This window comes from Oscarella lobularis, chromosome 6 (genome assembly GCF_947507565.1).
Source record: "Oscarella lobularis chromosome 6, ooOscLobu1.1, whole genome shotgun sequence".
NCBI lineage: Eukaryota > Metazoa > Porifera > Homoscleromorpha > Homosclerophorida > Oscarellidae > Oscarella > Oscarella lobularis.
In genome coordinates, this window is record NC_089180.1 from 132,646 (window position 1) to 158,274 (window position 25,629).

Genomic DNA, 25,629 nt, shown 5'->3' on the forward strand with positions numbered 1-25,629 from the left:
ATTTGTTTTCTATAAGTGCAGCACTGATTCTGCATTGATTCTGCATCGTTTATGCATCAATGCAGCATTGATTCGGCATCAATGCAGCATTGATTCTGCATTCTGCATTGATGCAGAAGCAATGCTACATTAATGCAGAATCGATTCTGCATTGATGCAAAATCAATGCTGCATTGATGCAGAATCGATGCTCCATTGATGCAAAATCAATGCTGCATTGATGCAGAATCAATGCTGTATTGATGCTGAATCAATGCAGAATTGATGCAGAATCAATGTTGCATTGATGCAGAATCAATAAAGAATCAATGCTTTATTGATTCAGAATCAATGCTGCATTGATTCTTTATTGATTCTGCATCAATGCAGCATTGATTCTTCATCAATTCTGCATTGATTTTGCATCAATGCAGCATCGATGCTGCATCAATGCAGCATTGATTTTGCATCAATGCATAATCGATTCTGCATTAATGTAGCATTAATTCTGCATCACGGCAGCATTGATTCTGCGTATATGCAGAATGCAGAATCAATGCTGCATTGATGCAGAATCAATGCTGCATTGGTGCAGAATCAATGAAGAATCAATACAGAATCAGTGCTGCATTGATTAATAACAAATTCTGCATTAATGCAGAATCGATGCTGCATTGATGCAGAATCGATGCTGCATTGATAGCATTAATTCTGCATCAATGAAACATTCATTCTGCATTGAGTCTGCATCAATGCAGCATTGATTTTGCATCAATGCAGAATCGATTCTGCATTAATGTAGCATTTATTCTGCATCAATGCAGCGTTGATTCTTCATATATGCAGAATGCAGAATCAATGCTGCATTGATTCCGAATGAATGCTGCATTGATGCAGAATCAATGCAGAATCAATGCTGCATTGATGCCGAATGGATGCTGCATTGATGCAGAATCAATGCAGAATCAATGCTGCATTGATGCCGAATGGATGCTACATTGATGCAGAATCAATGCTGCATTGATGCATAAACGATGCAGAATCAATGCAGAATCAGTGCTGCATTGATTGAGAACAAATTCTGCATATATGCAGAATCAATGCTGCATTGATGCAGAATCAATGCTACATTAATGCAGAATCGATTCTGCATTGATGCAAAATCAATGCTGCATTGATGCAGAATCAATGCTGCATTGATCCTGAATCAATGCAGAATTGATGCAGAATCAATGCTGCATTGATGCAGAATCAATGTTGCATTGATGCAGAATCAATAAAGAATCAATGCTTTATTGATGCAGAATCAATGCTGCATTGATTCTTTATTGATTCTGCATCAATGCAGCATTGATTCTGCATCAATTCTGCATTGATTCAGCATCGATTCTGCATCAATGCAGCGTTGATTCTGCATCAATGCAGCATTGATTCTGCATCAATGCAGCATTGATTCTTCATCAATTCTGCATTGATTTTGCATCAATGCAGCATCGATTCTGCATCAATGCAGCATTGATTTTGCATCAATGCATAATCGATTCTGCATTAATGTAGCATTAATTCTGCATCACGGCAGCATTGATTCTGCGTATATGCAGAATGCAGAATCAATGCTGCATTGATGCAGAATCAATGCTGCATTGGTGCAGAATCAATGCAGAATCAATACAGAATCAGTGCTGCATTGATTAATAACAAATTCTGCATTAATGCAGAATCGATGCTGCATTGATGCAGAATCGATGCTGCATTGATAGCATTAATTCTGCATCAATGAAACATTCATTCTGCATTGAGTCTGCATCAATGCAGCATTGATTTTGCATCAATGCAGAATCGATTCTGCATTAATGTAGCATTTATTCTGCATCAATGCAGCGTTGATTCTTCATATATGCAGAATGCAGAATCAATGCTGCATTGATTCCGAATGAATGCTGCATTGATGCAGAATCAATGCAGAATCAATGCTGCATTGATGCCGAATGGATGCTGCATTGATGCAGAATCAATGCAGAATCAATGCTGCATTGATGCCGAATGGATGCTGCATTGATGCAGAATCAATGCTGCATTGATTCATAAACGATGCAGAATCAATGCAGAATCAGTGCTGCATTGATTGAGAACAAATTCTGCATATATGCAGAATCAATGCTGCATTGATGCAGAATCAATGCTACATTAATGCAGAATCGATTCTGCATTGATGCAAAATCAATGCTGCATTGATGCAGAATCAATGCTGCATTGATCCTGAATCAATGCAGAATTGATGCAGAATCAATGCTGCATTGATGCAGAATCAATAAAGAATCAATGCTTTATTGATGCAGAATCAATGCAGCATTGATTCTGCATCAATGCAGTTTTGATTCCGCATCAATTCAGCATGGATTCTGCATTGATTCTGCATTCTGCTTTTATGCAGAATCAATGCTGCATTAATGCAGAATCAACGCTGGCAGTGATGCATTGATTCTTCATCAATGCAGCATTGATTCTGCATTGATTCTGCATCAATTCAGCAGCATTGATTCTGCATCAATGCAGCATTCATTCGGCATTAATTCTGCATCAATGCAGCATTGATTCTGCATTCTGCATATATTCAGAATCAATGCTGCATTAATGCAGAATCAATGCTGCATTGATTCTGCAATGCTGCATTGATGCAGAATTTGTTCTCAATCAATGCAGCACTGATTCTGCATTGATTCTGCATCGTTTATGCATCAATGCAGCATTGATTATGCATCAATGCAGCATTCATTCGGCATCAATGCAGCATTGATTCTGCATTGATTCTGCACCAATGCAGCATTGATTCTGCATCGTTTATGCATCAATGCAGCATTGAGGTCAGTAGTGTCCATCTTGTAGTCCTACTTATTTAGTTGCAAGCTAATAAGGTTGTGTTATAAGTAGTCTCACTTTTCCTAGTTCTATTCCTAGTAGTTCCACGAGAGCGAGATTTTCTATTAGAATGGGCTCTGTTTAGAATGATGCGACGACACTTGGACCACGATATCGTTCACACGATTATCACCGATCCCGAAGTGCAGCAGAAAATCGACAGGGAATGGGAGCAGTTGCAAGACGACAGAGAAACGATTCGGCGCACATTTCCCCCGACTCGAAGGCAGGGTAAGAAAAAAAAAAGAGAGAAAAAACAGTAGAGACAACGTCAATGTCGTCGCATCGTAGACCGTTCTGCCCGTGAATCTGGAACGTCTCATTCGCGACGCTCAGAAACTTTCCGCATTGACGTGCGAAAGACGACCGATTTGCCGCCGCACAAAGTCATTGACGGCAAGTTTTCCAAACTCAGCGTCGTCAGCGACGATTATTTTTTTGTAATTAAATCTTTCAGATCTTGACAATCTGAAACGAAGGCTTATCATCGTCGATCAGCAAGGAAGCGCAGCAAAACGCGACGCTTCTCTTCTCCGTTTTGCTTCACTCGACGCTGAGTTCTCGCAAAGTCATCGTCGAACACAAACTGACGTCCGAATCGTTTGACTGGCTGCTTGGCGAAGGGAATACATATGGATTGCATGTTTTTCCCTCTTATAAGAAGACGTAAGGGTAAGTTCGGGGCTAGCTGCTTACATATCATATAGATAGATCCCCTCTTTTACTCCCACGCCTTGGAAATGCACACTCTTAGACTAGAAGGCGGCTACTAATCTAAAGTTGATGTAAAATTTCTTTTTGACAACAGAAAGACAGTCAGATAATAGAGCTAGCTGAGTTTACAGTAGCCCTGTGGCCAGTGTGACTCATGCATCGTGGCGGGGCATTAGACACGAAACGACTAGACCACCAACTCCTTTTCAGACACGTTTTTATGCGTAGGATGCCTGTTAGAGTCGAGAGGACGTCGTAGCTTACGATTTTTGAGGAAGCGGTTCCGCCCCCTTATCCCACGCAAGATGGACGACGGACCGCATCCGCTCCCTGGTAAGCAATCCGACGTCAATGGCTTCCGCGATTATTCTTATACCATTGTAAACGACTGTTTCTCTTCGCGACTGTACGAGATTTTGTTCGGGGGCCCCTATATAGGACCCGGCCCCACGATCGTACTCGCCCTCAACTGTACTTTCGCGTCACGCGTCTAAACGCTTTAGGAATGCGTCTAACTGTGTCTCACTAGATGCGTTTACTAGGTAGATTGACGATTTGAGAGTCAACGATTTTTCGTCAGGCTCCCTTCCAGTCATTTTGACAGTCGACTTTTTTTGGTTCAGCGAAGCTTGGATTGCCGACGACTGGCCGAAACAGGCCGTCGTTTTGCAGGGAAAGGAAATCGTATTCTCTCTCGAAACGGCGTCGGAATACTCAAAAGACGAAAACGTATCGAGATTTGGGTTCCGATGCACCGTTATTGGCCACGAATGGTCTCCAAAGCCAAATCAAGTAAGTGAAAGACTTGTCCATTGCGTGACTGTCTAGTTATTTATTTTTTCAGGCTTATTTTTCCTCGTCAACAGGGATTTCCTTTATCCCAAACAAAAGTGTCCCTACGTACGTCTCAAGTCGGAAAGACACCTGGCGCGTCTGGCATGTTCATATATCAATTTGACTCCGCTTATTTGGAGGCAATGTAAAGTAAGTTTGTCTCTCGATTGAAAAGGAAGCTGCAAGACAACTGAAGACAAGACGAAGGAAGGATAGAAGATAGACGGTTTTTATACAACATGGTCATGATAATGATGCAAAGCTTAGAATGTATGTGGAAGGGAGAAGCCGGCGAGTTGAAGATAAGTTACGCTCTTGTCGTTCATTATGGCACTGACGTCACGAGTTCTCTTTTAGGAATTTGGGGTCCTAGGCACGACCCCGTCATCAAAAACTGCCTATCCGGGGTCCTGGGCACGACCCCGTTATCAAAAACTGCCCACGAATAAAACGGTAGAGGCTGTGCAATTTTTAGAATTTTATTGAATAAATTTTTCCTCCCTTCCCCCTATTCGTGAGCAGTTTTTGTTAACGGGGTCTTGCTCAGGACCCCGAGGAGCAGTTTTTGTTGACGGGGTCTTGCTCAGGACCCCCCGTCCTCCTACAACACAAAATCAGCAATACTACGTTTGCTCTCTTGAAATCATACCTGCTCACACGGTGGTCGCGAGTTATGGACCAAGCACCGTTGGTTTTCACTCTTCTAATTGACCTAATTGACGCGCTGCCGTAATCCCCTTTGCATCTTCTGCATTCTGAATCGAAATCTATCTATTAAGTTTAATGCATTGATTGAATTCTTTACGTTTACCTATTTCGATGATTTTCAGAACCACTGCAACGTTACTATTCGTTTGATTCTTCTAGTATTGACGCCAAAAGATCTGTCTAGATCTTGAGCCAGAGCCAACCAAAGCAACTGGGACACTCCTACCGTTCTTTAGCCACGCCTTCTCGCTAGCATGTCACTTTCCAATAAATGAGCCAGCGACAACTTTCACTGACCGTCGTAGCTTCTTCTCTAGAGAGAGAGAGAGAAAACAGCAACATAGACTTTCGAAATAAAAATCAAATATCTCGCTCGCCTTGAAAAAAATCCGCCTCGAATCATCATCAGAACAGCGGAGACTATGTGATCTTGTATAAGACGGCCCAGTGGACGACCGTCCTTGGGAACGAGGTACTGATAGTTGGAGCTCGCTGTTTAATTATTAAAAGAGCGAATCAAAGCGTCCTTCTCTTTCTCGACTCAAATGAGACGGATTCCACGTGAGAGGGGGAGTAGAGGCGCGCTTATTCGCAAACTTCGCATTCAGTCGCACCAGCGACCCGTCCTCCATTTCGATCATCGTAGCCCTACAAAACGAAGCCGTGCCACACAAGAAAAAAACCGAACGAATGAAAGTCGAACGAACCCGGGATAATTATCGGGGCCATTGATTATGGCTTGACGACGTTGTGATCCATTAGCCCTTGGGGATACGTGAGCTTCTTTGCGAAGACCTTAGAGAGAGAACGAGAAACGCATTCTTAGCCGGCAATCGTCACAATGCTTACCACTCTGCCTTGCACTGCTCCTGAGGAGAACTCGTTCAAATCCCAAAGCCTTAGAAGAAACAGCTTTTCTCTGGAAGGGTACAGTGTCTGATTCCTTTTACCTTATGGTGTCATCGAACCCTGCCGTGATCGCGAGACGAGTCTTGTAGCAGTATTCTATACTCTTAACTTAACCCAGTCTCTAGAAACAAGAGTTCAAAAAAAAGTCCAGTATAAAAGTTGATGCTACCTGTCAGGCTGTGTCCACAACGAGACTGTATGCTTTCTGATCAAGTTTCCTCATGTCCCACACTCCAACAGTCGTATCATCTGCCCACGAAAAAAATCTTATTTAGAACAGTTTATACATATTACGAGACCTACCAGAACACGAAAGAAATATTCTCGAATCTAGAAATCTAGTACCAACGATACTCACAAACCAGAACACCAAAAACGCAAATATTTCCTTTTCACCGTATGCAGTTGACGCAGTCGGCGTGAGCCACCGGTGATCGTCTTGATTTTCTGATGCGAATTATAAGAATCAAAAGAGAGGATCGAATTTCTTTCACAGGCAGCAACGAGAACGTCCCTATGAGAAGAATCGGTCTCAACGTCGCCCAACGAATCGTGTCTCGGCTACTAAAAAACCCCCAAGCCAAAAACGCTTCCATGTGCAGACCTCTTCCCCTGGTTCGATATCCAACGACTTGGTGGAGGCAAAAGCGCGATAGAGTCGATTAATCTAAAGAGTCCATGTATAAGCTGAACAGAAGATTCAATAGAGACCTCCGATTGCGGACTGAAGTGTGAGAGCCATAGCGTCGACACTCAATTCTCTGGTGGAGACTTCCCATCGATAACCAAGCCTCTAAATCAATAGGCTAAAGTAGATACGTCTAGGGTTAGATACATCGAAGCTAAATCTAAGACTGAGGCTGCGTCTACGCGGCTGCCGCGAGTCCAACTCGCATTTGCCGCGAGTTCGTACGCCTATCTTACCCTCGTGCCGTAGTTTTGGTATGGTATCTTTGCGTCGAGCTCTGTTCTGCTCGATTTAGCGCACGAGACGACGGATTCTGGCCGATTTTCTGTGCAAAGACTTCCGTGTGGTATCACGTGACGACGTATCGCCTATGATATCATATATTGGGTTAGTCTCAGAACCACGAGGCACATGCGCAGCAAAGGTGTAGATTACCAGACTTATGGAATTCATAACACCAAAATTCGTTGTGAGCGTAGAAGATAGAAATCAAGCACCCATGACACTAGAGTACACAAACCAAAATGTAAATGCCATCGTACGCAGTTGACATTTTCTGACGCGAGTAAAAAAGGGAGCATCGAATTTTATGAGAACGTCCCTATAAATAAAGAGTGCTTTGCGGCGAAAACGCAAACCCAAGCGCGATAGAATCAATGAACTAATTATACTGTATTGAGCTGACATATTCAAAGAACCGCTCTGCGAAAAGTTTATATAGATCTCAAATTAATAAGCTAAGTTAGAGTTCTCTCAAACACGAGAACTTACGTCAGTGCAAAGAATCGCTCTCGTTCTCCTGGGAAGCAACTGCCGTCTCAACGTGACGAACGTCATGGGATAGAGGTTTCGAACTCATCCAAGCCTCCAAGTCAACTTGAAGCGACTGCTGCGGCGCCGATAGAGCACTTTCCGTAGCCTCGAACGTGCTGTTTTCTCCTTCAATCTCAGCGTCACGACGACCACTCCCCCTCTCCATAAATTCCATTTCAAATAGCCGATCGATTGCGAGCTCAAGAGACGAGTCAGCCGGTTGCAACAGCGCAGCTCTGACGTAGTCAGGCAGTTGCCACTCGTTCCTTAGCAACGTCGAAGAACAAGAACAAAGAGGCGATTTGTGCGTTGAGTTGGTGACTTGCTGGCGGTCACGATGGCGGTGGGGCTGGGAACAAGATTGGGCTTTCACTCGAACGCGTCCGGTAATCGTTTGATGGCCCGGGCCGCGCTTGGCGGGGGTGGAGGCACGCTCAGCAATTCGCTCTTCACGCACGCGGGCTTGAAGTTGAAGGCGCTCGAGGACAAGTGATCGATCGTGCGGTGCTTCGGGGTCAGTGTCGATTCTGTCGGTGCCGCGGTTCATGAGAGAGGCTGTCAGAAGTGCACGGAGATTGCGAGGTCGAGGCACAAGCATACGCATGCGCATTTAAACAGGAGAACTCCAAAAAACAAGATTATCTATATACCTTCCCAATCTTACCGGTTCATCCCCTACCACAGACAAAATGACCAAAGCCACAGAACGCGTAGGTTATATATTAAACACTTATCTGATCCCTTGAAGCACAGTCCCCATTGCACCTTTCATTGACAGAAAAACGGCTCTATAAAACAACAAACAAACTAAGTAAAAAAACACATACTATCGGTACCCAAATATTCACCTTTATATGCAGTCGATAACCGTGCCCTTATCCTCTCCTGCCCTCGCGCGTCCTGCTCCTCTTCCCTCCATTTGAATGCCCCTAGAGAAAAATAATTAGAAATAATCCCAAAAATAAAAACGCAACCTCCATCGCATACCTAAAATCCTCCCTTGTACTTTTGATCCTCGCGTCTTCCACTCCACGCGCCCTGTCCCGCTCCACATCCTTCCATTTGAATGCCCCTAGAGAAAAATAATTAGAAATAATCCCAAAAATAAAAACACAACTTCCATCGCATACCTAAAATCCTCCCTTGTACCTTTCTCTTCTTGATTGATCCTCGCGTCTTCCATTCCACGCGTCTTGTCCCGCTCCACATCCTTCCATTTGAATGCCCCTAGAGAAAAATAATTAGAAATAATCCCAAAAATAAAAACACAACCTCCATCGCATACCTAAAATCCTCCCTTGTACCTTGATCCTCGCGTCTTCCACTCCACGCGCCCTGTCCCGCTCCACATCCTTCCATTTGAATGCCCCTAGAGAAAAATAATTAGAAATAATCCCAAAAATAAAAACACAACCTCCATCGCATACCTAAAATCCTCCCTTGTACCTTTGATCCTCGCGTCTTCCACTCCACGCGCCCTGTCCCGCTCCACATCCTTCCATTTGAATGCCCCTAGAGAAAAATAATTAGAAATAATCCCAAAAATAAAAACACAACCTCCATCGCATACCTAAAATCCTCCCTTGTACCTTTCTCTTCTTGATTGATCCTCGCGTCCTCCACTCGACGCGCCTTGTCCCGCTCCACATCATTCCATTCGAATGCCCCTAGAGAAGAATAATTAGAAATAATTCCAAAAATAAAAACACAACCTCCATCGCATACCTAAAATCCTCCCTTGTACCTTTGATCCTCGCGTCTTCCACTCGACGCGCCCTGTCCCGCTCCACATCTTTCCATTTGAATGCCCCTAGAGAAAAATAATTAGAAATAATCCCAAAAATAAAAACCCAACCTCCATCGCATACCTAAAATCCTCCCTTGTACCTTTCTCTTCTTGATTGATCCTCGCGTCTTCCATTCCACGCGTCTTGTCCCGCTCCTCATCCTTCCATTTGAATGCCCCTAGAGAAAAATAATTAGAAATAATCCCAAAAATAAAAACACAACCTCCATCGCATACCTAAAATCCTCCCCTTCCCTTGTCCACGCCGATCCCTTTCCTTCCCTGTGCATGTCCTTGTCCCCTTCCCTTCCTCCCAAGAAAGCTCCCCTAGATAAAAGGAGAGTTAAAATTAATCCAAAAACTAAAAATAAGCCGATACCTTATGCCAATTTCCGCTCGACCTCCTTCCTATATAAGACACGCAAAAAACCAAAGCCCATTAAACCAATAAAACTCCGAGGCACTTATCTGATAAAGAAATCCCCTGAATAAGGCCCACAGATGACATAACACTAAAACAATAAAAATTTAAAAAAAATAAATAATTGTACATTTATCCTCCTAAAAACGTGCCTAACAGAAAAACGATGAATCTGAGACTAAACAAGAATGAAACTATACTCAGGATCATTTTCTGAGCCCAACTGCATAGTACATGACACTCGAAAGTACTAGAAACGCGAGAATAACGCCGCGATCCCGTTTCGGGCCCCCAATCTCCGCTGCGCCACATGAACAGTCCCCCAAACGCGCTCTGAATCTTGCTGCGAAAGAAACCGCGTAAGGAACAAAGGAGAAGAGTAGTACAACCCCTCGATCGCGTACGTGGCCCCAAAACTGAAGCGCGAAGAATTGCCTACGTAGCGCTTTCTGTAAACGAGCTGAACATTTTTATCTAATGGTGTTTTGGCGTAGGAAAGGATCCCTCCACTTGCAACATTCTTTTGTGAGGATCAAAGTGTAGTACGACATTTCTGGCGCGTGCATGCAGACTGCACGGAAGTCGTAGGCGCGTCGATGAGTGCCCATCACGCGTGCGTGGTAGGTTCCTTGGATTGGATCGAGAGCTACTGCGCTCGTCTGCAGAAGAGCGAAAACAACATTGTGGATCCGGGATTTCCGTTCGGCACGTGCGAACCCTTTCTTCTCGTTTTCTGGTTCCGAAATGGCAGATCTCAATCCTACTGCGGAATGGGACCTCCTAGGAGACGTCTACTACAGGTTAGAACGCGCGATCATAAGAAACAAGGCGCTTTCGATCCCAAATCAGGCGACGCGTCCTTTTCACCATGGAATGGGGCGAAAACGACATCGATCTAGCACGATTCATCGTCGCCGGTGCACCATTCGACGGCCCAATAGGTAAACGAAACGAAATCCCCATCGGGGGGCCCCCAAAAAACGAAAGAACATCCCAGCACTCGTTCGTGACGATAAGAAAATCGTCCGAGTCAAAAGCGGCACCCTAAAGCCGCTCATCTACATTTTCACGGCGAGCGGTCGCATCATATTGGCAATAAAAGCAAGTGAAGTCAAAAAAAACGAAAAATCAATAAATCAATAAGTTTTACTAGTGGGACGGCGGAAGTGTCGTCCAATTGGGCTGGTCGCACACGGAAGAGCTCATAATCGTCGTGGAAAGAGGCACCGTTCTCTATTACAACATCCACGGCCAATTCATTAAATCCCAGTCACTCGGCGAAGTAGAAATGCTATTATTAATCTTATTGACTTTTTATAAAGAACTCTATATAGGAAGTCAAAGCGTCGAAGATTTTGGATGCGAAGATTTTTTGCACTCGCGGAGGAACGGCGGTCGCCGTCCTAACGACGGCGTATCGATTCTTCATTTTTCAGGATCGGCTCAAACGTATGGCTGATGTTCCAGGAATTGATTTTCCGCCGAGCAGCAGGACCATTATTTCTGATGAACAAGGCATTAAAATTCTGGTTGCCCTTGGCAACGATCTCCTTTTTGTCGACGGAGGACAAACAAAACATCGAGTAAATATATAATTATTTTTAATTATTTATTTATTTATCAACGTTCAATTGGCTGTTTGTTAGAGGAGCGTGCTTTATATGTATATACGGGGTTAAGATTTGCCCGTTTTTTGACCAACAAGTGTCTGTACGTCGTTGCGCGCAAGCGACGCTTGCAGTTCAGGCGGACAGAACGCGTCTAGTGCATAATAATAGCGTGGTAATGGCAGGATGAAAAAACTTCAGCAGTCGGACGCTGCCGTTGACCACGCCATTATTATGCGCAAGTGGTGTTGCATGCGCCTGATCCGTAAGCGCGGCTCGCGCGCAACAAGTTAGAGACACTTGCCCCCCGAAAGTGGGCGTTCCCGCCAGCACTGTTTATGCGCGTGTGGCGTTCCATGCGCCTGATCCGTAAGCGTCACTCGCGCGCAAACAAGGAAGACACTTGCACCCCAAAAGTAGGCGTTCCCGCCAACACGTTTTATGCGCGTATGGCGTTCCATGCGCCTGATCCGTGAGCGCGACTCGCGCGCAAACGAAGAAGACACTTGCCCCCGAAAGTAGGCGTTCCCTCCAGCACTCTTTATGCGCTGGCGTTCCTTGCGCCTGATCCGTAAGCGTCGCTCGAGTTGAAGACACTCGCCTGTCGAAAGTGGACCTCGTTTTCTAACAAATCTTAGAAAAATCGTCGCGATTTCGTACAAAGCCCTAACTTCTTGATATTTGTATTACAGAGGCGGTTGAGAACGTTTTTCTCATTGGTTCATCGGAGCCGGGTGCCGTACTTTTCGACGCATTCAAAGAATTCGAAGTAAGATAGAGGAAAATTTGACGCTCTCATCATTTTTTTTGTTTTTTAGCGTAAAAGCGCCAAGGCGGACGAATACATCGAATCCTACGCGACAATCGGACCCTGGAGAAAGCCATTGAACAATGCATCGCCGCCGCCGGCTCCGAACTCGAGCCGTCCTATCAACGTCATTTACTCCGAGTCAGGACAAGAAAAATTAATAATGATAATTATTTAATCTTTTTTCTTGAATTAAAAGGCTTCTTAAATTTTTTTTCCTCAAGGTTTCGGCTCATCAGAAAGGAATTGGCTATGCAACAGCTGCGAGATCTGTGCACGCAGATGCAAGACATGCACTTCTGGATTCTCAAAGTCGACCAGGCTCTCATGGAAAAAGTCGAAGAATCGGACGTCGCGCGACTCAAGTCTCAAATCGAAGCGCATTCGGTAAAGCGCGTAGAACCATTCGCTTCTTTTTCTACGCGAAATTTCGCAAAGGTTATCGCGGAGGAAATGGAAATGAAGCGATCCGAGTATAAGGCGTTGCATGAGAGCTGCGACGATTTTTGAGCCGCTCTGCGGAGTCTGTGAGTCTGGCGAGAGACGTGGCGACGTTGAAGCGACACTGGGAAAGCGGCGAATCAAAGGCAAGTAATAAATACCTCTAATTCACTACGGTTCCATCGAGTTCGCCGCATTTCTTTTGAAAGGCGAACTCCATTGAATGAGTTAGAGCTTTTCTTGTCGCCTATCGACGCGCGTGAACAAAACGTTGACGTCACACGTCCGCCATGCGTACGTGCACGTGCCGTCTCTTGTTCCCCCCTTTCTTTGGGAGAAACGCTGCACGCGCGTGATCGCTCCAAACATTTCCTTATTTGGTTGCACGTAGAGGTGCAAAAAGCAACGCTGTCTCTCGTGACATCCCTGCGGTTAGTTACGCACACCCGACGTCCAATCAGAGAAAAGCTGGCGTCATCGTTCGCGCGGGAGTACATAAAGTCGTGCACGGCGCTCTCCCTCTTTACGTAACCCCGTCGCTTGAGAACTCGCTCGTACGCTTGGTGAGTCGTTGGAAGACAGGGAGCCAGAGGGGCGAGCGATATTCCGACGCACTGTCCTGGAGCAACGGTGCGAAAGTGATTAGAGGCACATCCCTAAGACCTCTAGGGGCTTTCGCATCGGGAAAACACGCTCCGTCTTATCAAGGATTGTTTCCTTGGTATTACACGGGACAGCGTCGGCGTTCGCCGGCTCTCCTCCACGTCGAGCACACGATGAGCGGGCCTCTTCGGCGGTGGCGATAGTCGTCTCCCGGGGTGGCAACGAACCTCGGAGGCTCACCCGAGGTGGGTTCTGATCCAATTCATGCTGTTGGTGAGGGTCGACTGGGTTGCGAAGCGTCTGGACCTCCACGTGGTGCGACCTGGGTCACGCAAACACAGACGCGCGTCATTTTCGTCTATTTTGGTAAGTACGTAGTTTTTTTGAATGGGTACTCGCTCTTTTTCTCTAGATATCGTCTCGCGAAAAGCTTCGACGAAGAACTTCCTTTGGACATCCGATAGGGTGTCAGTTGGGGGCGCGTCTTCGTGTTTTTTTTTTCACTGCACGTCACTTCGTACTGTGGTGAACGCATATTAAGAATGCAGTTGTTAGATAGGACTTTTTTCAGGTCGTAAGCAATAAAAATCTATTTAACCGTTTCCGATCACGTGCAGCGAATATTCATGGTACAGTGTAGTCAAAGACGACTTAGTCTGCGCCCAAGAGAGGTTCCTAATGATCCTATTTGATTCCTTAGGCGCTTGGTTCGCTTTGCACCAAATTATAGTAGCAAATCGAATTAGGATATTTTGTAGGCATATGCTAATTAAAAAGAAACGAGAGAAGAAGGGACAGAAAAGAAGCAAGCAGAGTACGAAGGCGGGGCACTAGACTAGACTAATAGTTTTTACACTGTTTACAGCAACGTTTCTATCTTTGAAACAGCCACGTCAGCACTAGGTCTTAGCACTAGCTTGAAGTCCAAAAGAGAGTTGACAAGTGCGCAGAACTCCCGAGGAAAGTCTCGATCTAGTCTTGGTAGCTTTGGAATGTCGGCCGTTTTGTAGCCTCTTTGGTCCAATTTGGCAAATGGGCGCTGGCCGCAAATCTCGTGAATCAAAACTCCCACCGCCCATACATCTTGCCGGCTGCAATCAACCAAAGAATTTGGTGATGCATTCAAAATTTCCGGAGCCATGTGAGCGGGATTTCCTCCCAGACTTCCGCCCACACGGTGCAAAAGCTTCATTTGATCATCCAATTCAATTGCAGTGCCGAAGTCGCAGATCTTTAAAGTTCCATCATCAGATACCAATATGTTGTTGAGTTTGAGGTCGCGATGAACAACGAAGTTTTCAGAGAGATGATTAACTCCCCTCAGAATCTGAAAAGTCCATTGCAGAACTTTTCTTACCTAAGAAAAATAATCGGTTTCTCGTTGGCTAAGTATTGCTACGCACTGTTAGCTTGTTTTCTTGTCTGGCGCTCTCTGCAACAGCGTCCAATGAGCTGGGGTGGTCTTCTAACACAAGGAAAAGAGAAAGTGCACGAGCTTCCTCTGCCACTTCAGGAGGAAGGTCGGGAAATTGGCTCGGGTCGATTCTGTCATAGAAAAAAGCGTACAAACGGACAATGTTGTTGTGACGTGGAAGTGACGACAGAACATCATACTCACTTTTGTAATAGCTACGAACCTAAACAAGAGAGATGATGATAAGCCGTAAAAATCGACCAGCCAACTAACCTTAGTGTAAGTCGAATAACTGAAAATGTTAAAGAGCACCTTGAGAGCAAAGACCTTGTGTTTAAAACGGTGAAGACGACGGTTTGTGCATTTCGCTAAGAAAACAGCCCCTTCACATCCACTGGCGAATAATCTGATCACAGAGAAGTCTCTTGCTTGACAAGAGAATAGTGTTGTTACAAGTTCAAGTTCTTGTTTGGCATCTATCTGCGACAATTGCGAGGCCACGTCAATTTGCCAAGTTTCTTTTAACTGTGTTTCCTGCAGCAGCTTTTTGTACTTTTCCTTCAAGTCGTTGTGCTCAAGTTCCAGTGTATCCCATTTCCTGGACAGTTCTTCTTCGTGATCTTCTGATTGTTTTCGATACATACGCTCTGTTAGCAAATAACGTGCCTTCACAACCCCATCCCGTTCACATTCCATATTCAGTTCTTCAGTAGACAGCAACTCTAACTCCATAGCAGACGAAAGTGTTTCTTCAGCCATTGGAGCTCCTGCCGTATAGTTTAGGCGCTGTGCTTTTGCTCGCTTGCATTTCTCGTCGTTTAGTGCTACTGATGGATCTTTTGATACTTCACTACTTTCCCTAGTTGACTGGGAAGAATGAAAACCACCGTCAACACGACGAGTCAATGTTGAACTCGAAGCTACTTCTAGCAATTGCTCTTCTTTTACTTTACGGTAGGACTCGCTAGGAGTAGATTGAAGCACTTCACTAGCTGACTGGGAAGAAAAACCACTGTCAACACGACGACTCAACGTTGAAATTGCTTCTCGCCCTTCCTTTATTTTAGGGTTACGACGGAACTCGAACTCAGATGATGTCAAGAGTGACGAAAGTGGATAAAGAACAGGTTTATGAAACCCGCGATTATCCTCCTCGGAAAAAATCACCAAATCGTCGTCTGCCGCTGAGGCCGCTGAAGCCGCGGGTTTCAAAGCGAAAGGGGGCTGCATGGAAGATGAATCGGAATTAGCAAAAGAGGCTGGAGCGCATTCCAGCCCCCTTTCGCGCTTGTTTTTCCTCATTCTTGACGCATTCGCTTCCTTGTGCTTTCTCTTCGTCGTTCGGCGCGGGTGCAGATCCTTGGTGGCAGCGAGAGGCGGCCGCGAATCGAGCGGCCCGTGCGTACGCGCGAGCTGAGGACGTAGACCGTTTTCGTCGCCGCCGATCAGCTTGAACAACAACCAAAGCGACCCTTTGTTATAGGTTCACGACCAAATGGGACCAAGAGGGAAGATTTCGTGCGCTCGCGCGCGCGCTAAGGACACGGCAAGCGACTGCATCAGTTACCCGCAAACAACGCCAGCGTACACTCCAGCGTACTCACTAGGAGAGAACGTGACACCTGTAGGTGCTCCAAAAGATGAAAGCGATTTATCGACGAATGTCTCTATACCATAGTAATTACATGGGGGAACGTACAAACGATCTTTTGATAAAAACATACGACGAAAGCCTCGTCAACGCTGAAGAAATGAAGAAGCATCTGGATAAGCCTTCTAATTCCGCATCGATCCACCAAAGTGTTTTCCAGCCTCCTGATTCCTCGGGTTAGAGAATTAATTGAAGTTGATAATTTCATATTTTATTTATTTATTTATTTATAGCTTCGATGGACGCTCGACTAAGGGACGTAGCTGTCGTACGAGATCACGGATCGGCTAAACGTGGAGCAAGTTTCCTGGACAGTTCTTCTTCGTGATCTTCTGATTGTTTTCGATACATACGCTCTGTTAGCAAATAACGTGCCTTCACAACCCCATCCCGTTCACATTCCATATTCAGTTCTTCAGTAGACAGCAACTCTAACTCCAAGTGAAACTGTTCTCATTCGAGCTCCTTCCAGCCGCTTCACCAGCAGTTGCCCGTGAGCCCTTCCAGTCGCAACCGCGCCAAATCGACGCCGTAAGGACTACGCGGAAATATATGGCAGCGACTTGCTACGCCGCCGTTGCCACCGTCGCCGGCGGCGCGACGTCGAATCGCGACGAGGGCGCGTGCGCTTCGCTTCCCAACGCGTAACTGAGATCGGGAGTCGACGTTGGCGCGCGCAGTTCGTCGTCCGCCGGCGGCGGCGGCGGAAGTCGATGGAGCGGCTTCGTGAACCATTCGGCTCGAGTTGCTATCGAATGGTTTCTGTCTACTTCCGGTGGTGTTTCCGGTTCGTCGTCGCTAGGGAAGGAGTCGTCCGTAGCGATTGGCATTTCGGCTTCTTCGGCCGGATCGTCGGCGTCCGATTCGGCTTTACGACGCGCTTCGACGAATATGTGCTGGCTCAGATTGCTCGTCGTCTTCGTCAGTTCGGAGTTCGTTCGATTTCTCGACTTTTTCCTAGGCGAGACGTCGATTATTTGGATCGCGCGTCTCTTTTTCGTACTCACCAAAACGTCGGCTTGACTCCCTTTACGATAAACGGCTCGCTGCGGCGTCGAGAGCTGGTGGAGGGAAAATTCGCTGCATCGGCCATGTCTGGGAAGACACGTGACAAAGTGTCCCGTATTGTTGACAGAATAATGAACGCTTCTGAATTAACAACCATGAGAGTTAGCGCTCGATCGAACGCAAACGGAGCGAGAAAGAGCGCGTTTTTCCGTTTTCAGGCGATGCTCGACACTCTTCTCGTCTACGAACTCAAAGAACTTCTCGAACAGGCGTCTCAGAAGCGCAGCGGCCGAAAGCAAGAGCTCATCGATCGTCTTTTCAACTACGTCCAACATACCTACTCCTCCTGTCTGACGTACGAAATAAGACAAAATAGTAGACCACAATATATACAAGATGGGCGTAGTCACTTTGGATGGCTCAACTTCGCACCCTTCCAAAGTGTGATCTACATTTTCCGCGATCTATTATGTTGTCCTGTACAAGCTGACAAAATAGATCAAGACAAAATAGATCAATCAAAATCAGTCTGATCATGCCAATTAACTGATACCACTGAACGTGCACATAGATATCGACAAACAGAGGCAGACAGTCACACTAAGATAAAGTGGCTACTGCGTGCCTCCGTCTGTCAACTAATGCCTGTGAGCTAAGTATGACTACGTAAGAATCAATTAACAGAGCAGAGAAAGTTTTATATGATTTTCATTGATCTATTTTGTCTTTGATCTATTTTTGTCGGCTTCTACAGATAGATCCCTGACAAAATAGATCAATATCGCACTTTGGCAGAGTGCAAAGTTGAGTAATCCAAAGTGAAGTGACTGGACGTGACTACGCCCATATTTTACTCGTATATATCAATTTATCTATTTTGTCATCAATCTATTTTGTACGCCCCCACAGCTCCACTCTCGTCGAAGCGATCAAGATCAAAGTCGAAGCCCGCGTGGGAAATTGCAGCGCGTCCCGTCGTTTTCGAGGCGACCACGCGCCGCCGCCGTTGTCATCGTCACCGACCAAAAAGGCGAAAGGGAGCGAGACGTCTTACGATCCGATCGACGTCCGATTTCGTTCGCTGTCCTTCCTTCACCAGTGTGACGTCATTATTCACCCGTCACTTTTACGTACGACGAAACTAGATGACGAGGACCTGATAAAATCACCCACGTGACTATTTTTCTCAGAGGGCTCGTATCTGCGTGATGGAACGTCGCGATACTCGATGCGATGTGAATTTTCTTTGACGAGAAATCAGATTGAACAAATAGTGGCTGGAAAGTGAGTGGAGAGAGAGTGGCTGGGGTGGAATACATATTTAACATTTTCAGAGGTGTGGACGTTATCTCAGGGTCCGCGGTGAGGACATATAAAACAAAATTAATATTAAGGTCAATAGAATAGTGACGTACCTTAGTTAATTAAAGTTTCTTGAATTTGATTTTTTGAAGGTTTTGCCTATATGAATCAAGCTGCGAGCAAAGCGATAGAATCCCAAGAGTCAAATCAATTCTAATGAATGACACCGAACTTCCCGTTCCATTCAACTTGTCCTATAAAGTGAGAAGAAGCCGCGTGTGCTTTTAAATTAATTCTATCGTTTCCTACTCCAGGATTCTTCAGCCAATCCGTACTATCCGTTTGACTTAACGTCCAATTGTGAACTGACAGAAGGAAGGAAGAACGTTTTGATTATTTATTGGAAAAATGACCATGAAGTGAGACGACGCATCTTCAAAAGGTCGCCTTTAGTTGAGTCTTTTTCTATAGCCAAAACCGTATGCCTTTCAAGTCAGCCTTGTCAAAGCGGTCGCCGGCTCTGACCTGACAACGAAGTTGCGTTCAAAAGTTCGAAATTCGGATTACACAAGAGCAATGAGTAAGTGAAAAAGAAGACGGAGAAAAAGTAAACTTATGGCGGTGTAGTCAAGGATAAAATGACGAATTCCTTTGAGAGCGAAGTGGCTCTGATGAGTCTGAGGGTGTCCCTACTATGCCCGGTACGTGCATCTTATTAATTTATTGTTAGACTGACGGGGGGAGGGTTTTTCTGATAACCGTAGTTGGGAAAAATGAAAATGAAATGGCCGTGCAGGTCAGTGATAAAGAAAGAGAGTTTTTCATCACAGACTGCATGTTTTTTTATCTAGGGGATCTGATTGTAAGCATTTGCAGTGCTTTGACGGGGAGCTCTACGTGCAGCTCTACGTGCAGATGAACGAAAAGTAAGCTTTACGTAATACCTAGGGATCTTCCTGACTTTTTTGTCAACAGAAAGTCGTCTTGGCGTTGCCCTCTCTGTAAGAATTTTCTGCCTTTTGATGACTTGACTGTTGACGGGTATATTGATCATGATTTATTTATTCTGTTAGCGATTCCTTGACTTAATTAAGATACTTTCTTGACATTCTGGCGTCAAATCCAAGCGGGCTGGATATCGAGTTTAGTCAAGATGGTTCATGGAGTGTTTTCGAGGAGAAGCGGACAGGTAAAACACGCGAATTGGGGTCTCTTGCGTCACTACTACCCCACGCGGAAAGTAAGCAGATCTACATAAAAAACTTCCTTCTGAAATCAAGGTAATATTGGGAAGAGAGACAGCGTTCCTTCTACACCACCCGTCTCCAAAGCACGTGTTATTGATTTGACCCTGGACAGCGACGAAGAAGACTAATAGAATTAGTAGAAGCACGGTGCCGCCCACGGGTGCTGGCACCGCATAAGAAAATATTTCCGCGCTGGTGTAGCGGTCGTGAGTGAAAAGAGACTTTAATAAAAGCTAAAAGAGACAGACGACATGCACAGTTGCACAGACAGTCAGCGAGACATGCAGAGACCCCGCTCCTCCTTCTATTTCGTAGACTGGGGAGGTGGAGTTCGGCCACGCGGTCCAGCCGTCATTGAGGAGGGAGGCGGGGCATCCTCATACATCGAGCGGATAGGCGTCGGAAAAACGAGACGTTGATCGGGAGAAAGGAGCGCGCCGCCGTTATAATAATAATACGTCGAACTGGCGTTGTTCGTCTGGGAAGATCGAGACGCGCGTTTTGTAGCACGCCCTATAATTAACTAGAATAGATAGCACCTGCCCGACGTAAGGTCGACACTGCGATTGCTGCATTAACGATTGCTGCATTAACGGAGCCTGCGAAAGGCAAGAGGAGCTGTTATCGACCTTTATGATACCGATCGAAATCGTACAGTACCTGGCAAAACTGTTGAGTCGGTGCCGGATAATACCAAGCATTCGTCGGCGTTGAGGCGACAGGGACGAATCCCGGCGGGTGACTGCAATGCGAATGCGTGGGAGCCGGCGGGGCAGCGTAAGCGAGCCCCGCGGGACATGTACAACACAAGGTACACATCGGCGTCACGGTCTCGTGACTGAATTGAGACAGGTCGACTGGAGCGACTGGAGCGCTCGGCGGCGACGAGGCGGCGCTCGGCTGCGGCGACTCGAAACTGTCGTCGTCCGACGATCGGTCGACGCTTCGTTTCCGTGTTCTCGACGTCGTCGACTGAAATCGCTACGTCAGTCGAAATTCGCCAATGCAACGCGTCGAATCGTCTAGATTTCTCACCTGTTTACGAATCGCTGGTCCGATGTTCAGTTTCTTCCCCTTCAAGTACACTGTACCCTGTATAATAGGAGAGTTAGAGGCCCCGCCTTTCTTCTCACGAGAGAAAGACGGGTCTAAAAGTAACGAAACACGCGCACGTTCTACCTGCTCTTGCACGCGACTGGCGTCCTCTTGGCACTCGAACGTAATGAAACCGTACCTAGGCTCCCCCCAAAAAGTCCATGTTTCCATCGTTTGGCTCGTTTTTGCTTTTTTTCGTCGGCTTTCTTACCCTTTCGATAGTCCTTTTGGATCGGTGATGATCGTCGAGTCGCGCACAGCGCCAAACGTCTGGAAGTACATCTTCAGTTCGAGCTCTGTTGTCTACGAACGTCAAAAACAGTGTCAGACGTTAGGTGAACACGTACGGCGCGCGACACTCTGCGCTCCATCTCCCCTCGTCTACTAGAGTGTCTACTAGTATCTTCCCGTGCACTCACTCTGAAGGCAATGCCGCCGACGAATATTCGATTCGGGATCGTCTCGCATCCGCTTTCGTCGATTCCTTCGCTCGCGGTCGTCTGCGCAACAAAGAAATCGCCGTAGTCCAGTCCCAAAAATCCCCGCGACGAAGGGCTTACCATTATATTCACCTTTTCGACTCGGGGAGATGGGCCGTGGAAGCGCGTCAGGATGGACTGACGCCCAGACTGATGCCACACGTTGCAGTTTTGTCCGGGACTTAGGCGCCCATCCTCAAGGGAAACAGTTCGACAAGGGTTGGGAAAACATCAACAAAACGTTCTCGACCGATCCAGCGATCTTCTCCTGATCGTCGGCGCTCTCATCTTCATCATCGGCTTCTGCGGCTGCTTGGGGGCCCTGCGCGAGAACAAGATTCTCCTCCAAATATTCGTCTGGTCCATTGGCGTCATTTTTCTTCTCGAAATCATCACCGCCGTGCTCGCCTTCGTCTTTCACAACGAACTCACGTCGGCGGTCGAGAAATACGTTAATAACGCCATCGAACGACGTCATTGATTCGATTCAGGAATATTTCGAATGCTGCGGCGATCAGAACGACTGGGATTTGAACGAATATTTCAACTGTTCGAGTCCCTCGCCGGAGGCGTGCGGCGTTCCTTTTTCGTGCTGCATGACCAAAGACGAACGAATCAATTCCTAATGCGGTTACAACGTCCGACGACTCAAGGCCAATAACGAATTGGATAACGCTCACATTTGGAGTAGGGGGTGTTTCGACGAGATTGTGGTGTGGGCAAAGAGCAATTTGATATTGATACTACTGATCGAGGTTAGACTCTGTGTGTGTTCGTCAAAGGTTTTCATTTCTTTTTTCTGTGTGCATGAATGTGTATTAGTAGTGAGTATATATAGTGGAAGTGATTGTGTGATCAAACGAGCTTACCATATTTGCTACGGAGACGGAACTGGGCACAATCAAACTAACATGCAGAAAAAAAATACGCACAGACTTGGCAAACAAAAAGATCCAGTTAACAGTGCTTCCAAAGACAGCGTCTGTCTTTCTTTTCTCTGTCTAGTGAGAATGACCGTGATCTCCTCCATGAGCATGACCCTGGGAATCTGTAGCCATTTCAGTGGCATTGCACCCGTTGTCTCCGTGGTCGTGCGGCACCATCATGAGACAGGCCATGAAAGAGTGTCACGGCAACGGCCCACTTCTATCGAAATCTGTCTCGAAGCTCTGCCACGAGGCGACTTTCCATTGCTGGGTCATTCGAAACGAAACGTGGTTCGAACCACGGATAATAAAATCTAAAATCTATTTTATTATCCGTGTTCGAACGGTCTTGAATTTTTGCAACTCCAAAATCTATATGTAAGAAAGTAGCTACAAGAATTTGTTTGTTGTCGTGATCAATCAGACATTTCTAACGTATCGAAAAACGTCGGGGTGCACTTTATGGATTTTTAATCGTTTTCGCGCTTTTACGTTATCCCGGATGTTATTGGGGGAGGGCGGGAAGTTCCCACGAGAAATAGAGGTCTTTAGCGTTACTTAAGCTGAAAAAGGCCGTTTCAAGCTTCGCGCTAATTACGGAATTGCAATGGAGATTAGCGCGCGTTCCCTTCTTAGCAATTTCCTCGAGCGTCGAGCGGAATTCTTCGTTTTCTCCGTCTTCTTCGCCGTTATCTCTTCATTTCTTTCGCTCACGTTTGATCCGTGATTCGAGGCAGCTGGTATAAGTCGACGTCTCGCACGATATCGGACAGCTTACGGTATGGAAGCACCGGACTCGCCGTCGCCGTCCAAACGCGTCATCCCAGCTCGACGCTATCGGCGAAAAAGAGATGCTCTTCCCAAAGGCGTCAGCGGCGCGCCGAACGAACGCAAGCTCGTCGAGCTCATGGAAAAAACGGGCTGCATGATTTCGCAGACGAACGGCCAACGACGCTTCGGTCCGCCGCCCGACTGGCCGCCAGACGAGCCACCTCCGCCACGTGGCTGCGAAGTGTTCATCGGAAAAATACCGCGGGATCTCTACGAAGACGAACTCGTTCCCGTGCTCCAGATGATTGGACGACTCTACGAGCTACGTCTAATGATGGAGTTCTCTGGGAACAATCGCGGCTACGCCTTCGCCGTCTTCGCGTCGCGCGACGAGGCGAAGCAATGCGTGCGCGCGCTCGACAACTACGAAATACGCCGCGGTCGATCGCTGGGCGCATCCCTCTCCGTCGACAACTGTCGACTCTTCATCGGCGGCATACCGAAGAAGAGCGTCGCCAAGGCGGACATACTCGACGAGATGCGTCGACTCACGGACGGCGTCGTCGACGCGATCGTCTACGCGAGCGTCGACGATAAGACGAAGAATCGCGGATTCGCCTTCGTCGAGTACGAGAATCATCGCGCCGCGGCGATAGCGCGACGGAAGCTCATGCGTCAGCGTCTCGTCGTCTGGGGAACCAAAATCACCGTCAATTGGGCCGATCCGGAACACGTGATCGACGACGATGTCATGGCGACGGTAAAAAGAAAAAAATTCGTCGCCCTTTTTCGTGTTTCCATCCTCCTCTTTTTCGTTTTTAGGTCAAAGTGCTCTACGTTCGGAATCTCATGATGTCGACCACCGAAGAGAAGATTCATCAGAAGTTCGTCCAATTTGGCAAGCTGGAGAAAGTGAAAAAGATTAGCGATTACGCCTTCGTTCATTATTCGAAGCGCGAGGACGCCGTGGCGGCCAAAGAGTCCATGGACGGTAAATAATCACGTGCACCTAAATCCAAATATATTCCTGACGTCATTAGGCGAGGAATTTGACGGAAGCGTTCTGGCAATATCGTGGGCCAAGCCAGTGGACAAGGAACAGCGTCAATTGGCAAAGAATTTCGGCAAAACGTTCTACGACGGAGTGGCCATGTATCAAGGGGGATCAGGAGGAGAGATGGTGCCTCCATCTCCAACGTCCACACAAGCAGTCGTTGCTCCCGTCAATTCAATCTGTCCATTACAAGTCAGCCCATTTTTCAGACGGTAAAATAATTTATAGGGATTATGAACGTATATACACGTTTGCTTCTAGCACTGAAAGAACCCACCTTGGAAGCTATGTCGATCGCATCCCAAGCAGTGGCAACACGCGTCCGCAGTCATGTCAACGCTACGCTTTGCCACCCACCACTCTTCCAGTGGCAAAGCCTTTTTTTCCGCCGCCGCCGCCGCCGCCGCCACAGGGCTCGCCGCCGCCCCAGTCATCTCCATTTGGGACTTTGGTGGCCAATCCAGTGACTTCTTCTGGCGTCTACATGAAGAAGCATGCTGTGGAGGTAAAGATTGACGTCAGCTTTTTAAATTTATTTGGGATTCGCTAATAGGTATTGGAGGATATTTGTACTAAAAGCAATTGGGGGTCACCTCAGTATCATCTGATTCAACTTAACTGCAATTCGGGAATGACGCCGTTTTATATTCAAAAAGTAATAAATTATAAATCGATTAATACTTTTTTATGAGTTCTTTTTTTTTCGAGGTTTCTATTCCTGGACTGGGTCACCATCAGTTTCAATCAACTAAACCTTGCTCGAACGCCGACGAAGCGAAAACTCTCGCAGCCGAAAACGCCCTGTATCATCTCGGCCTCTCGTTCTTACCAGAAGGTATCCTCTAGAAAAAATCTCCACACAGGATACCATCACTCATATATTTATTTTTTGGATTTTCGCTTAGGATTTACTCTCTGTCTACCTGCTCCAAATTTCTCGTCGCACATTTCATCAATTTCCGCTTCAGTGAATGATCCAACGAAGCCGCCGCCGCCACCGTTGCCTGGAGCAATTCCTCCGCCTGGAGGAGTGTGGCAACCAATAGCCAATCTCAACGCCGTCTGCGGATCACTGCCACCGCCGCCCTTATTCAACGGATTCCACGCCAACGGGTCTATTTATTCTCCTTCAGAAGTATACCCGTATTAGTTGTCATGCGTTTATGACGACAAGAGAGCCCGAATTTATTGCTTATTTCATGAATCCGAAGGATATTTGACTAGAATCGCCCGTTATTTTATAATTTAAGTGTAGTGATTTTACGTGGTAGAGTCTCTTCCAGCTGCTACTATTACCTTACGTGTTAGTGTTCCTTGTAGAGTCAGCATAGAGAAGCGAACGAGATCTCAAATAAACTGCTCGGTCAACGAGTTCTTTAATTATAGTGAAATCGTAGAGCATACAGTACGTATATAAATAATTACAAAATTACTTATTTTAAACTGAGATTT

At 46.4% G+C, this 25,629-nt stretch overlaps 7 protein-coding genes, 4 long non-coding RNA genes and 1 pseudogene across 13 annotated transcripts in view; 7 read left to right on the top strand and 5 right to left on the bottom strand.

Moving 5' to 3' along the window:
- Positions 1 to 3,288, top strand: part of LOC136188067 (uncharacterized) — a 5,101-nt gene extending 1,813 nt beyond the window's left edge. The window contains exons 6-7 of the mRNA XM_065975788.1: positions 2,984 to 3,129; positions 3,190 to 3,288. Coding sequence (XP_065831860.1) covers positions 2,984 to 3,129; positions 3,190 to 3,205 — 162 coding nt within the window. The 3' untranslated portion in view covers positions 3,206 to 3,288. The remainder of the gene's footprint in view (positions 1 to 2,983; positions 3,130 to 3,189) is intronic.
- Positions 3,289 to 3,369: 81 nt separating this feature from the next.
- LOC136188307 (uncharacterized) lies at positions 3,370 to 4,942 on the top strand. Its single transcript, XR_010670194.1, has 4 exons — positions 3,370 to 3,570; positions 3,841 to 3,945; positions 4,155 to 4,404; positions 4,457 to 4,942. It is a non-coding gene; the product is annotated as an uncharacterized lncRNA (long non-coding RNA).
- Positions 4,943 to 5,537: 595 nt separating this feature from the next.
- On the bottom strand, positions 5,538 to 6,171 carry LOC136188225 (uncharacterized). The gene is made up of 3 exons (XR_010670164.1): positions 6,105 to 6,171; positions 5,862 to 6,052; positions 5,538 to 5,802 (listed from the first exon to the last, which is right to left on the bottom strand). It is a non-coding gene; the product is annotated as an uncharacterized lncRNA (long non-coding RNA).
- Positions 6,172 to 6,261: 90 nt separating this feature from the next.
- LOC136188226 (uncharacterized) lies at positions 6,262 to 7,067 on the bottom strand. 2 transcript variants are annotated; one of them, XR_010670166.1, is made up of 6 exons: positions 6,988 to 7,067; positions 6,775 to 6,856; positions 6,668 to 6,730; positions 6,460 to 6,577; positions 6,367 to 6,401; positions 6,262 to 6,312 (listed from the first exon to the last, which is right to left on the bottom strand). It is a non-coding gene; the product is annotated as an uncharacterized lncRNA (long non-coding RNA). The 2 variants fall into 2 exon arrangements; XR_010670165.1 differs by having other exon boundaries at positions 6,775 to 6,869.
- A 1,347-nt stretch (positions 7,068 to 8,414) lies between these two features.
- LOC136188354 (octapeptide-repeat protein T2-like) lies at positions 8,415 to 9,790 on the bottom strand. Its single transcript, XM_065976107.1, has 10 exons — positions 9,781 to 9,790; positions 9,588 to 9,677; positions 9,452 to 9,529; positions 9,309 to 9,374; positions 9,135 to 9,231; positions 9,011 to 9,076; positions 8,869 to 8,933; positions 8,695 to 8,791; positions 8,571 to 8,636; positions 8,415 to 8,493 (listed from the first exon to the last, which is right to left on the bottom strand). Exons 1-10 carry the CDS (start codon positions 9,788 to 9,790, stop codon positions 8,415 to 8,417), a joined length of 714 nt encoding a protein of 237 aa, XP_065832179.1.
- A 4,177-nt stretch (positions 9,791 to 13,967) lies between these two features.
- Positions 13,968 to 16,135, bottom strand: LOC136187941 (cyclin-dependent kinase 11B-like). The gene is made up of 3 exons (XM_065975646.1): positions 14,918 to 16,135; positions 14,634 to 14,867; positions 13,968 to 14,587 (listed from the first exon to the last, which is right to left on the bottom strand). Exons 1-3 carry the CDS (start codon positions 15,944 to 15,946, stop codon positions 14,090 to 14,092), a joined length of 1,761 nt encoding a protein of 586 aa, XP_065831718.1. The 5' UTR covers positions 15,947 to 16,135; the 3' UTR covers positions 13,968 to 14,089.
- A 51-nt stretch (positions 16,136 to 16,186) lies between these two features.
- LOC136188115 (uncharacterized) lies at positions 16,187 to 16,719 on the top strand. The gene is made up of 3 exons (XR_010670121.1): positions 16,187 to 16,268; positions 16,323 to 16,471; positions 16,529 to 16,719. It is a non-coding gene; the product is annotated as an uncharacterized lncRNA (long non-coding RNA).
- Positions 16,720 to 17,386: 667 nt separating this feature from the next.
- LOC136188355 (E3 SUMO-protein ligase PIAS2-like) lies at positions 17,387 to 19,129 on the top strand. The gene is made up of 7 exons (XM_065976108.1): positions 17,387 to 17,464; positions 17,522 to 17,658; positions 18,213 to 18,433; positions 18,494 to 18,587; positions 18,638 to 18,697; positions 18,758 to 18,866; positions 18,920 to 19,129. Exons 1-7 carry the CDS (start codon positions 17,387 to 17,389, stop codon positions 19,127 to 19,129), a joined length of 909 nt encoding a protein of 302 aa, XP_065832180.1.
- Positions 19,083 to 20,099, top strand: LOC136188581 (E3 SUMO-protein ligase PIAS1-like). The gene is made up of 7 exons (XM_065976314.1): positions 19,083 to 19,185; positions 19,233 to 19,306; positions 19,370 to 19,401; positions 19,457 to 19,531; positions 19,581 to 19,646; positions 19,700 to 19,794; positions 19,886 to 20,099. The coding sequence occupies exons 1-7, from the start codon at positions 19,182 to 19,184 to the stop codon at positions 19,978 to 19,980; spliced, it is 441 nt and encodes a 146-aa protein (XP_065832386.1). The 5' UTR covers positions 19,083 to 19,181; the 3' UTR covers positions 19,981 to 20,099.
- LOC136188580 (protein boule-like) lies at positions 20,060 to 21,594 on the bottom strand. Of its 2 annotated transcripts, none has more exons than XM_065976313.1 (8): positions 21,508 to 21,594; positions 21,367 to 21,447; positions 21,159 to 21,250; positions 21,032 to 21,086; positions 20,888 to 20,944; positions 20,513 to 20,824; positions 20,392 to 20,451; positions 20,060 to 20,330 (listed from the first exon to the last, which is right to left on the bottom strand). In XM_065976313.1, exons 1-8 carry the CDS (start codon positions 21,508 to 21,510, stop codon positions 20,157 to 20,159), a joined length of 834 nt encoding a protein of 277 aa, XP_065832385.1. In that variant the 5' UTR covers positions 21,511 to 21,594; the 3' UTR covers positions 20,060 to 20,156. The 2 variants fall into 2 exon arrangements, with proteins under 2 accessions (XP_065832385.1, XP_065832384.1); XM_065976312.1 differs by having other exon boundaries at positions 20,513 to 20,833.
- LOC136188357 (tetraspanin-15-like) lies at positions 21,537 to 22,670 on the top strand (annotated as a pseudogene).
- Positions 22,671 to 23,021: 351 nt separating this feature from the next.
- Positions 23,022 to 25,580, top strand: LOC136188284 (probable RNA-binding protein 46). Its single transcript, XM_065976023.1, has 7 exons — positions 23,022 to 23,883; positions 23,946 to 24,114; positions 24,164 to 24,389; positions 24,439 to 24,682; positions 24,731 to 24,832; positions 24,886 to 25,012; positions 25,083 to 25,580. Exons 1-7 carry the CDS (start codon positions 23,134 to 23,136, stop codon positions 25,325 to 25,327), a joined length of 1,863 nt encoding a protein of 620 aa, XP_065832095.1. The 5' UTR covers positions 23,022 to 23,133; the 3' UTR covers positions 25,328 to 25,580.
- The last annotated feature ends 49 nt before the right edge of the window (positions 25,581 to 25,629 follow it).